Here is a 13,166-nt window from a genome sequence, read left to right on the forward strand (position 1 = left end):
CTTAGGAGAAACTCAAACGTGAAGATGCTTGAAGTGCTACAGCAGAGATTGTATTTGGTGGTTTTGAATGATGCTGGTTCTAGGGGAGCGTATGCAGTGCTGTGGACTTTCTGCAACAGTAATTTGCAAGCTGTCTTTTTCTTTGGATTATATATATCTAAATATTTATATTAGTTTAGAAGTACTATAGAAATGTTTATGAGAAGTTACTGAACTTTTGGGAGGGCAGGATTTCAGGCCATGTGACAATGATGAAATGTACCTTTTTCACATGCTGCATAGGCTGATGATGGAATTGCCAGGTGTCAATTCATCAGCACGGAACGGCTGGCATCACTGTCACCGTGATTTGGAAAAATCATTGTTTGCCCAGCACTAGTTACTGCAGGTGACATGGATGAGATCAGCTGCAAATCTGGCTGATGATCCTGTTCTTAGAGATACTCAAAACAAGATTTGGGCCCAGATGCTGTGAAAGAAAACAGCAGAGTAACAAAGTATGAGCTGCAATTAGGCCATACACACTTCACGGTATGCTTGCACTACGACTACTCTGCAATTTTGATTATGCCAGCTCAAGCTGTAGTAGAAGACAAACCACTGAACATTGTGAACACAAGGAAAGTGAACACAACCACAGAAAAAAAAACATAGTAGAACCTGAAAAATCACGAGTAGTGCACAGACAGAGAGGAAGAAAAAATCCAAACAACTATTGCCAACAATAAAATAAGTGAAAGTTTCAAAACGGAATTATCAGCAGATTTAGAACAACTTCCCTCCCCCCAGCTTTTTTTGTTTGGCTTTTTTTTTTTTTTTTTTAATTCTTAACCTTTCTTTGTATAACTGAATTATGGAACTCATTATCCTGTGGCATTTTTCAGGTCAGAAGTACAGAAAAATTAGGACTAAGACAAATTTATGGAGGGTGGGGTCTACTGTGGACCAGATTCAACTAAAACAGATTGCTGGAGACTGTGTAAGTTACCCTAATACAAAATCACTGTGTAAGCCTTTTGTTTATATCCTTCCCTATCCTTCTACAACTGCTTATAAGCAAAGAGAAGATTACAGATAAGACTGGCTTGTGATTTGACTTGTAACAGCACCTTGCATTTTTACGTAACATAAAAATCAGTAAAACTAGAATAAGGTTCAAATGTTATCTCCAAGCAATTTTCACTAATCTGTCATTCCTAGGTATCTTTTTGAGGGAAATATTAATCAAAGTTGAGAACTGTGAGTTACAGGACTGTTACAAGATTGTTGATTTTGTAACGGCAAAACACAGAGTTTAATGGAATATCACGTTATTCAATTGCCAGTGCACACAGACTTTTATTTTCATAATGATTAACATAACAAACAAGAATTTCTTCTCAGATGGATTAGATAGCAAAGCATTTGATAATCCAAGAGCAAAGTGAACAGCCTTTATAACTGAATGTGTGTAACACTGGCATTTAAAAGGAACCAAATAAATATTGAGTTGACTTCCAAGAAACTCAGAGTAACATCTAATATACCAATACATGAAAACATTTTATAAAACAATGCATCAGCTTGATTAATATTACCAAATCTTGATTTTCTTACACTCTTCATTCCCATCAGTAACAAAAAGTCACTCAGATTTTCTTGTACAGATAGATAACTGCATGGATGTCAGGAAGGATAGCACTGAAGGAAAAAATTGGGTTCAAAAGGGTACAAAACCCCTTAGTAGCATTTGTATATTGACAAATATTTATTTACTGATGGGAATGGAACATCCACAGGCCAAACCCTGAGGTGGTGTCATGCAGATAAGAAGAGCCTGAGGAGTAGTATTGCCTAAGTGGCCAAGGAAAAGCTTTTGCATCTCAGAGGGCTATTTTGGAAACCCAAAAAAACCTCGGAGATTTGCATATTATTAAACCAAAAAGCAATAACAGACAGAAAAAACTTCTCTGGCTAACACACAAAAATACATATCAATATTGTCAATAAAAAATAACATAATTGACTCACCTTTACAGATGATAAGTACAAAATCAAAAAATATCACAATTCTAAAGCATATGTTAATGGCAGCCCTATAGAAGTTGATTACTGGGTATAACAAAATGAGATTTTTTCATCTTGTTGTTTATTTTTTTTTAAACATATGTATGTTACTAAAAACCACCTAGAGTTTGAAATTTCTTACTGCACATATCAGAAAATACACATATACTTCCAGGACAGGCTTTCATATATTTTCCTTTATCCTCCTTTCAGATCTCAATTCCTTAATGTGTTGGACCAAGAAACCTCTACAAAATACTGGTGATACAGATGAAGTATCCCATTATGTCATATATGTATACATATATTACATATATAGTATACAAACCTAAATTTGCATTCCAAATATATAATTCAATGCTTAAAGCTACATCAACATCAGTTTGCACCACAGGGTTTTCTTCTGTTCCTGAACTACCACTTTCAGCTTCTCTTTTCATTCATCTGTCTTAATTCTCATGTTCTCAAGGGATGGAGCTCCTGTTAAGCTCAGCCCTGCATAAACTGTGAAGGACAGAAATAACTCTGTAAGTCTTAAATCAGGCTCCTGATATTTCTAAATTTGTGCAGTGTATTTCCAGGATGTAGAATTTAACTACTTAAACTTAGTTAACCAGAGCTGTTCAAAATAAGCCTAGTTCTGATGGACATTAACCAAAAACCACAGACTGCAAACCAAAGGGTCACCAGTAATTCAGTAAAACTCAGAAGTCTATTTTATCAAAAAAATCTCCCCCTCTTTATTGCACACCCAAAAAGAGTCTCCTCTCTCTGCAAAGCCAGAAAAATGCAGCGCTGTAAGGACAGCCTGTTACATGTAATATTTCCAAACAATTTCTCCTCTCATATGTGACTACAGCCTGAGAAATGACACATTTTGAAAAGTCTGCATGGTAAAAATAACATTATGTTATGTTACGTTTCAACATTATGTTGTATCCTAAAAAGGAACATATTTACTAATGCTTAAAATGTTTTTTTCTAGGAAAAGGAAAGAGGATGAAATGAAAACAAAATTTCTCTTAAATAAAACAAAAAGTCTGAACATGCTCTATACCTCTTCCAAGGGCTGAATATGTAGAAGTGCATGAACAGAAGAAAAAGGCATTAAACTGTAATCACAGTGTTCTGAAAGGGAGCAGCTCACAGAAGTTTCTATCTTAAAAATTCTGGGTTTGTAGGAGAAGAAAATTTTGAGTTGCTGGTTGTTAAGCAATTAAAAATACCACAAAACATTATTTTCAGAAACGTTGAGATTTTGTATAGACCGACCATCTTCACAATGTGGCTAACAGTCCTGATGCCACTTCTTGGAGTGATAACTTAAAACATTACCATCTTTCAACTTTAGAACTCTTTTCAGTTTCTAGCCCTGCAAGAAGCAAAGAATTGCAGAGGACTGACAAAGCTGTTTCTTTGTGTACTGGCCAAAGCTTCAGCGAGGATACCTTCCCGGAGACACAGTAACATTTATCACTCCCCGTGGTCTGTTAGTTTCAATTTCACTCAGAGAACCACTCAGAGGTGAAATGAAGCTCCAGGCACACCAGAGGTCTGGAGCTCTTCCTCGGGGTACCAGATGTGCTTCTCTGAAGGCAGTGGGCAACTGGAATCTAATGCAGAGAATGCACTTGGCTTCTACACTAAAAGCATGTGCTCCTGCTGAGCCAGTGCTCCTGGTCAATCCACACCCCAAACTACGCTCAAATCCTTCGGCACAGGCGCCGCACACAGGAAATCAGTCTCAGACCAAAGACACACCAAAGGGTCAAGGCCTCATGGTGGACACTGGCCAGGGTCAGATCTGCTGTGTACCTCAAACAGGCTGCCCCTGAGAGCAGCTGAGGAAGGACCCTGGCTGTTCACTTTGAACTGCTGACTGAAACAGGTAACTGTGTCACAGCATGTCAGGGCCAAGTCCTCCTGCTGGACATCCAGATGAAGTCGGGATGGGCACATGAAGTCTGAATTCCAATGCAACCAACTGCAGTCCCTGTGACCTGTGCATATTGTACATTTCCCCCATAAAGAGAAGAGCTGTGGAAGCAAAAAGAGATGCTTGCTTCTGAAGGTGTAGGGCAAGAGCTTTGTTCTTCTTAGACTTTCTGGGCTTCATCTGGATCTGCAGTACATGAAATGACTTAGTTGGGGTATTTTCATCCAAATGTTAGATGTAGCTACTTTTTGGGTTTCTCCAGGATGTTCAGGAATTTCCCTCGAGTCATTTCTCTAGCTGAAATCACAAGGGAGGAAAAAGAAATCAGTATTTTTTCAAAAGCCAAGAAACTCAAACAATTCTATAATCTGTATAATTGTACAACATAATCTAACCATAGGACAAGAAATTAATTTAGATTTGTGCTTGTATCAAAAAAAAAAGAATTATTTTATTTATCTATTAAAGTGGAAAATAATAAAACCGCATTTCAGCTTGAATTCCTGACATGCTACAAATGCAGGCAGTGTCTGGAATCTTCTAAACTCAGCAATAATTCCCACAGGCTGTCTCATTACATACAATCTATGCTTTCTATTCCTACTGCATAATGCTCTTGCAGCACCTCCTTTTCCCTGTACTATCCATCTCTGAATGGTGAAATCCAAATCTCCATCACTCTATCTCAGCACAATTGTTCCTGTATGTTATAATCTGTCAGAGATTATGGAACTCTCTCTGTTTCAGGATTATTGGTCCCTGGATGATGTGATCTTCAACAGAAATTAGGCAGCATTTTCTCTCTCTCAGCAGTGTCAGCCCCTGGATGCTGTAATATAATGAGGTTTATATTCCTTCAATGTACTTCATATATGGATAGGGTAATAAAGTTTATAGAGCTTTGGTCTTCTCTTTCTCTCTGCGTTGTCAGTCCTTCCGTGTTTAATACAGCAAGGCAAGGCTTATGTGTCTCTCTCTCACTCTCAGTACCATCAGTCTCTGGTAGCTGTATTACAGCAGGGTTTACACAGCCACTTTTCTGCATGAGACATTTCTGACTTGAGAACCCACTAGCTCAGAAGCTGGCAGAGCAGTCTCATACTGTTCTTGTCTTGCAATAACAATACAATGCATCAAAGACAGCACCACTAGCAACTGAGGCCTGGAGAAAGACAATCTTCCCACTGGTGCCCCTCCATTTCTTTTCAATAGAGGTGTAAGTTTTGTGCTGGACTGGCAGGCATCAAAACATGGAGGGTTTTATTCACAGGAATGCTGAAAGCATGCATGTTTCCCACACCTAGTCTCAAAGACAGTCTAGAAGGAGAAAGGAATTAATTTTCTGTTTTATCCATTCAACTCTTGACTTCTCGACTGAGACAAACATCAGAAATTAAGATTAGCATAAAAACTGGAGGTGGGTTTGTTGATGTTGGGTTTTCTTTTGACATTATTGATGGTCTGTCAGAACAGAAATAACATGTAATTAAAATGTTCAGCTTACAATACTCAGTGTGCTCTCGGATAAAGACACTTTGTTATTGTTTACATAAAAGTTAGAATTTGTGTCTTAAGGCCTCTTCTTTAAATTACTACATTCTAACTTGTTTACACAGAATTTTATCACAAGGCATTGTCATCAGCAAAATTCCTGTAAAACAATGAATTGTATTTAAGAGTATATAACCTGTTACATACTGATACTTGCAGGCTGCAAAGTCCACTGTCCTGAGTGGAACGTGCTTCAGACTGGCTGCAGGTTCAAGCAGATCACTGCACTGTTTTCTTGCCTCATGCCTCCAGCTGTGAGTTACATCACCTGGGATCCTGCCTCCGATGCACAGCATGAGCTACCACAAAAGTACTCATTTGTACCTCTAGCTCCCCAACCCCAAGATAACCTGTATGTCTTAAGTGCTGCTGAAGCGACCCAGAGGTAGAAGGTGCTGCAGAAGAACAGAGAGGATTGGTATTTTGTCAGGAACTAAGTTGTTATGCCCAAAGAACATGATTAAATAAAATGGAAAGATTTTTAAAATTTCAGTTTGGAATAGATTCTTAGTTCTTTGACACCTCCCTGCCTTGCTCCAACAATAGTGCAGGGTTTTAAAACACTCTTAACGAGAAAAGTACGTAAGCTGAACTGCAGTTGATAAAGTGGAAAGTTTTCCAGAGTGCAAGTCCCATAGAGGAGATATACGAATGCATGACAATTCTGTTCCCCCAAAGAGGGCTGCACCCTATAAATCAGGCAGAGAGCACAGACTCCTTCTGTGCGCTGAGTGGAATTACTGTGGGTTGGAGGTTGCTCCAGAGCACGTGCCTGCCTGTTCACTTGTCATCGGAGATGTTAACATTTCTGATTAATTCACAGACCTCTCATTTTATTCTTCATTCCTTTATCCTTGCTATCCTGTTCTGCTGCAGCTTAAAGATTCTTACCGACCTGCTACAATAATCACCGCCCGCTTCCCCCCCCAACCTGGTGAAATTGTTTAGTGATGCCAACCGCGCTTTTAATTTGCAAGACATCAGACACAGAGGTAATTTATACCAACATCTGTTCATTTCTGACTTCTGAAACAAACTCGCACATGCTGCTACAAAATCCCATTAGGAGCAGGAGACAGCCTTCTGCTATTCTGTATTCCTCGTCTCCTCACAGACTCAGCCTTGCAGCAGGGCTTTATTTTTAAAGATATGATGCCAAACTGAGAAAGAAAAAGGACCTTTTATGTTTGTATATGTATGAAAATGGCCAGGAAGTAACATCCTCATTTGACAGAAAAACCACAGCCAAACTAAGGGCAAGTTTCCACAAGCATTAACAATCTCGTCTTCCCTGCTTCAGCTGCTTCTCTTATTTGCCCAAGAACCACAGTTCCATGTATTCCTGGTAGACACAGGCCAAATTTCTACTACATGGTATTGCCTTCAAACATCTTGGCTATTCCTTCACCTTTGTTTCTTTTTAATCTGTGCTGGAATATGATTTGATGGATTTTGCACAGTAAAAGGCTCTAATATTAAACTGACTTCTCTGCTCAGTATTGCTTCTGAGAAATGAATTCTTAATAATAGGAATATCATTTCCATTGGAGTCTTATGGAGCTTGCTGGAGTGAGGGAAGAGCTTGTGAATGAAGAAACCATCACCCACATTCCAAATACGATTGCAGGCTAAGAGAGATGGTAAAATCAGCTTTAAGGAACTACCCAAGGGACCAGCAGAAGCCATTTGAATAGTAGATAGAGGTGGATTTTTTAATTAAAAGGTTGGACAAAACTATAGTGAAAACCTCAGGGATTTTTTCCTTGACAATGGTAGTTTAAAGCATGGACTTCAAGGGAAGAGAGGTTTGAGCACAGGTTTCATTGTAGCAGCAGACACACACACTACAGAGGCTGCGCAGCACAAAAGAGAAACATGAATCTGCATGACAAGTCACGATTTACAACCTTGCCTATGCTGTGCATCTATGACAATAGAAAAATCAACAATGGATACCATTGCAATAGCTTGGATACAAATTAACCCCACCTACTAGGGAGAAGGAAGACACTGAACTCCACAGAAAAAAAACAGTTTAGGTTGATAACAGCACTGGTTCTCTGGAAGTAGTGCTTGAATAAGCTCAATCAGAGAAATGTATTGAAAAATGTATCAGGCTATTATAATTAACAGAGAATGCTGTACTGCAGGAATTAAGTTTGCTGCCTGGCAAAGATCTGCCAAGTAGATCTCAAGAACAGGTACTGGATAGGAAAGGCTGGGGCTGAAAAGAAGAAGAGATATTTCCACTTGATAGGGGAGTAGAATAAGGTTTAATATAATCTCCTCTTTAGAACTTCAATCCCTCAATCCCACATTTAGCCTTGTTGCCTCAGGCTCTGTTTTTACTACAATTGTCCCCAAGCTGCCTCTCCGCAGTAAATTTTATAGTTGCTGGTTGAAAAGATTCAGTGGTACAGATTGATTTCCTACAAGTGAGGAGATGAGGGATTACCAAAAGCAGTCCTGGTTAACAAGATTGGGTGCAGAATCTCCTGCTAGAGCAGCCCACTCTGCCAGTGCTTTGCATCCTTTCACTATGACATATGGGTTTCATTACACAAAGATTTTCCTGATTTTAACTTGGAGGCGATTACATTGGAAACTCAGAGCTATCTTTACATCTGTAGCAATTTAAAGGTTAAGTAACTTTTAATCAAATGACAAAGACTCATAATGTTTTTTCCTCGATTGAAAATGAAAACTGCTGTTCCGGATATTCCTTCCACTGACAATTTAATTAGAAAAAAAACCACTGCACTGGAGATTGGGGTCCAGCCTGATTGCTCCCCATAAAAAGCCTTCTCACACATACAACAGCACAGGACATACTGTGTCATAAGGTCTGGATAGCCAGGAAATAATGGAAGGATTTACTGCTTTAAAATCAGCAAGGAAAACAGTGACTTACATAAGCAACTTTCACCCAGGAGAATCCTAAGTAACACACATACTTCCACACTTCCTAAACATAATATACACTTAAATATATCCACAACATGCTTGGGGATAAAGTCTATGTAAAAGATATATGTGACAAACTGTATTTATCACACATTCACCATGAACACCATACTTTCACTGCTTACCACTTCTGGGCTTATCTAAAAATCTCAAAACAAAGCCTGCAAGTACCTTCAAATAATAGATATTTTAATACAAAGTCACTTGCTAAAGAAGCACTCCTTAGCTTCTCTCTCAGATGTACAACTTATGGGACAAATTTGACTGTGATCCCTCTCTGACCTGAAAATGTAGTCTTGCTGAAATCTAAAGGTCTTGCTACTAATAAAATTAGTAATTTTATTACTAATACAATTAATGTTTTCAGCACTGAAATGACTTGCAGCACCACATTTTGAATGCTATATTCTTGCCTAAAAAAAGGCTATTTTAGGCACTGTTATACTTTGTTAGCTTATCAGTTATTCCTCTCATGCAGTTGTACTTATGGTAGCTAAAGAACTTGTTTTTCAGCATGGAAGGATTCCTTTAAAGTACTAATCATGCACCCTCAAATACTGCTGTGTCCTTGGACTACATAGAAAACAAAACTAGAAAGGTTTATTTCTGAAGCACTGTCAATGCAAATTACCATTTTATGGCAAAGAATATGAATTGCAGAAAGACAGCAGAACAGTTCTCTGGTTTTTAACCTTCTATCACAAGAATCTGTTGCATCAGAAATGATTTCTTATGTGCTGAGATACAATGTTAGGATAAGAAGACACAGTGATTCTTTTTCTTAGTTGGCAGGACATAAAAAAGGCTAGAGGAACCTGTCTGTGAAGGACTGTGGGAGTTTTGCTGGACTGAACTTGTGAAAGCCAGCTGCAGAGTCACACCTTGCAGTTGGACCCAATTAATATTGCATGTGGAAGGAAAATAATAAGTCAGGGGATGAGGGCTGAAGGCAAAAAAGTAATTTAAAATCAGTAAAAATATTTAAGATTGACATTATTACTGAACAGCCCTCAAAGAAAAAAGAGGCATATGACGGACAAAACCAAGGGAATATTTTTACCCAGACAATATAATCTGAACTTCTGTCAGAGGGACAGAAGCTGGTCCTTGCAGATCTATCTCAAACCAGACCCCCAAAATTCTATCACCACCTGGCACCAGCTCACACCTCTTTCTTCATGGGAAGAGCTTCAATTACTCTGCTATCTGCTATTTCCTAACCTAAGTGTCAAATGAGCTGCTAGTTGAAGACTGCTGGCCTTTGACAAATACTTACCAGTGAATGCTACCCCAAGCCCAATTTCAGAGAGAGTTGAACTGCCATCTCAGGAGAGCAGTGGCTAGTGAAAACAAGGTCAGTCACCTTCACTGGAGGCACAACTGGCACATGCAGTCACTCTAAGCTGTGCTTCAGGAACTGTTACACTGAACTGAAGATCACTGCAATCACCTAACACTCCTGAAACACATTTCTCAGGTAAGACAATACAATCAGTGTAAACCTCCAGGTGGAATAAGCTTGCACTACCATGGCATCTCTCAGTAGTCAGTATCAAAGCACTTGCAAAGTTTGTCAAGCCTCACAATATTCTTGAAACATGCAGTGATTTAATTCCCATCTTACAGATGGGATCACAGCCTCAGTACAGATTGTTGTGCTTTCACCTCAGCCAGAAACCAAGCCCTATTCAGCCATTTGCTCACTCCTCACCAGAATCAGGGAGAGGATCAGAAGGGTAAAAGTTGAGAAATTTGTGGGTCAGGATTAAGACAGTTTAATAGAGAAAGCGAAGCAAAACAAGGAATTGATTCACTGCTTCCCATGGCAGGCAGGTGTTCAGCATCTCCAGGAGAACATGGCTCCATCACACATAATGGTGACTTGGGAAGACAAACATCACCACTCTGAACATCCCTCCCCACCTCCTTTCCCCCCCCACTTTATCCACTGATGATAATGTCATGTGGTCCAGAATATCCCTTTGGTCAGTTTGGATCACCCATCCCAGCTCTCTCCTCACAACCTTCCATGCACCTTGAGTCTCTTTGCCAGCATGGCAGTACAGGAAGCAGAAAAGGCCTTGGCTCTGCTCACCAATACCAAAACCATCTCTATTATCAACCTGTGTGCAGCACAAATCCAGAACACAGGCCCATACCAGCCACCGTGGAGAAAATTAACTCTACCCCAGCCAAAACCAGCACAAGATGTATGCAAAAGGATTCAGCAAGTGTGCTAGAATTCAGGCTCTGAAAGATGAGCTGTCAAGTCTTGCTGCAGCATTTTCAAATAATAACACCCCCTTGGTACAAAACATCAGTGTCCTTCCCTTGGTGAATGAGCCAGCAGAATATGCCCTTACCTCAGCTATACTTCACAGTCTGGCATGGCTTGTTTTGAAATGCCAAAGAAGGTGAAAGCTTGCAAAAAGGCAGGCTGTGAATCGCAGCAGGTGACACATGGACTGCTCTTCCCAGTATGCCATGAGAACAGTCCTCTCTGACAGAGAAGTGGTAATAGCTGAGACTGATGAAAGTTTTAAACCACTGAAACAGTTTTGTGAGCGTTAGCTAGAGCCTCAAGAATTGTAATCAAATACCTAATGCCTTCCTGAATTGTGAATCCTCATGTGACCTCTTTCCACCTTGTTTTTCTCCGCATATAGTACTCATGTTTTATCTTATACCTGATAAGAGATCTCAGAGATCATTCAGGATTATCCAGTGACAACATATCTGCTGCAGATTAATAAATCCTCAAAAATGTTATTGTAGCTATCAATAAATGCTAACATTATATCTGCTGTAAGAAAAATTAGATTCCTTCCCTCAGAATAATTTACCTCGTTCCCCTAACCAGATTTCCCTACCTTGCAAGGAAGTTACCATTCTGTTTGCATTCAGTTGCAAACTGTGATGTTCACAGAGCTTTGAATGCTGAAAATACAAACAATATTCACCCACATACAGACAGGCAGAGTCAGTCAATGAAATGCAAGGGGCAAAGACAACCCTGCCAATGACCAGGGAGCTACTAAACTTATTTTCCAGGCCACAGATACCAGGATGTGCAGGTATTTTGTCCCGAGTGATCCTGATATCACAGTAAACTCTTAGAGTACCTCCCAATTCTAGGAGTGGCCTGCAGCCAATATTTTGTAGGGCCAAAGATCTGATCCCTTTGACCCCCAAAGCAGGGAAAGAGTTACATCTTCTCTCTGCAAAGCCAATAAAAACCTCTTGATTATAATTTAGATAAGAGCCACTGGATTGAATAATAATGTCTGAAACTCCCCTGGCTGTTTCACCTTGAGACGTCCATCACTGGGTTAAACATGATGCTAATTGCATTTGGATTGATTAATTTCTCTCACTCCTGTCTATTCGAATAATGCTTAACAAAATAATCACAGCACCCAGAGCCAAATCTTCTCCGTCAAAGGAATGAAGCCATCAGAAGCAGCAGAGATGAAAGAAATGAAGATGACCCGTAATTACTGCTACGGTGATATCATTACCATATTACAGAAAATGAGTGCACGTGGGGGGAGCGGGGGCTGCCATTATTATTTATTTTTTAATGGAACCTCACATCCTAAGAATACAGATCCAACACACTGAGTGGAGCATACGCAAATACAGAACTAAAAAATTATTGTGCATTAAACTGCAAAATACAATGAACACTAGGACTCCTGATACATCATGCATCCTGTACTGTGAGCTGCTGTTTATTCACTTCACTATTTTTTCATTGCAATAATATTTTGTGTATGACTAGCATAGAGATTTAAGATGCCTCTCTTCCCAAAAAGACCCTCGAGGGCCTGCAGCAGAACTCACCCATAACCTTGATGCAAAAGCCATTCTTTTTTAATATTATTACAAGTCATCTTATTTTCAATGCTGGCATTCAGATTTTTAAACCACAAGACCTAATCTGATGCTCAAAGAAAAGCTATTATGCAAGAAATTTTTATTCTTCAAAACTTATTCCTCTCTGAAGGCAGTTATAAACTGTATCCCCAGCCACAGTAGATCACTTTCAACCATTCAGTATGTTGGTTCTGTAAAGATATCAAATGTATCAAGTCTGGAAGAATTTAAAGCAGGATTTGAAAAAAAACAAAAACAAAAAACGCCAAACAACCAAACCCACAAGCCTACCATGCAAATTGAAGGCCTTCTGCTCCCTTTATTCTCCAAAATACACTCCCAAAGCCCCTATCATTTGAGAAACAAATAGCTTGGCAATTGTGTAAGATCTACAGACACCTGTGCACTGCAATTCTAATTGTGGTTTATACACTTCACTTCCCTCAGTGCTCCTTATGTCTGCCCCCTAGACTCAGACCAAAGACAAAAAAAAAAAAAAAAACTACACACAACTAGCAGCTTAAAATATTTATTCTGGAATAAAGCCAAGGTCAAATACACAAGAAAATTTTGCATGCCAAAAATGTCAAGACCTAAGACCAGGCACTGACTCATGCAGCTAATTAAACACAGAAAAATTATTTTCAACTATTTTGTAAGGCTGAAATAAAATAAAACGAGTTACACTTCTAATATTAAAAGCAGTAAGAAAAGCAATTTTGCATCAAAGTTGAGGATATTTTCAAATATAGCTGAAAGGTACTTTACTAGCATAAGCTATTATTGGAAGATA

At 39.2% G+C, this 13,166-nt stretch overlaps 1 protein-coding gene across 1 annotated transcript in view; it reads right to left on the reverse strand.

The window, feature by feature from the left end:
* Window positions 1–1,318: 1,318 nt before the first annotated feature.
* The window catches only part of LIN52 (lin-52 DREAM MuvB core complex component), a 40,343-nt gene continuing 28,495 nt past the window's right edge, over window positions 1,319–13,166 (reverse strand). Inside the window, exon 6 of the mRNA XM_005479808.4 lies at window positions 1,319–4,279. Within this exon, the coding sequence (XP_005479865.1) occupies window positions 4,224–4,279 (56 nt within the window). The 3' untranslated portion in view covers window positions 1,319–4,223. The remainder of the gene's footprint in view (window positions 4,280–13,166) is intronic.

Source organism: Zonotrichia albicollis, chromosome 6, assembly GCF_047830755.1.
Source record: "Zonotrichia albicollis isolate bZonAlb1 chromosome 6, bZonAlb1.hap1, whole genome shotgun sequence".
NCBI lineage: Eukaryota > Metazoa > Chordata > Aves > Passeriformes > Passerellidae > Zonotrichia > Zonotrichia albicollis.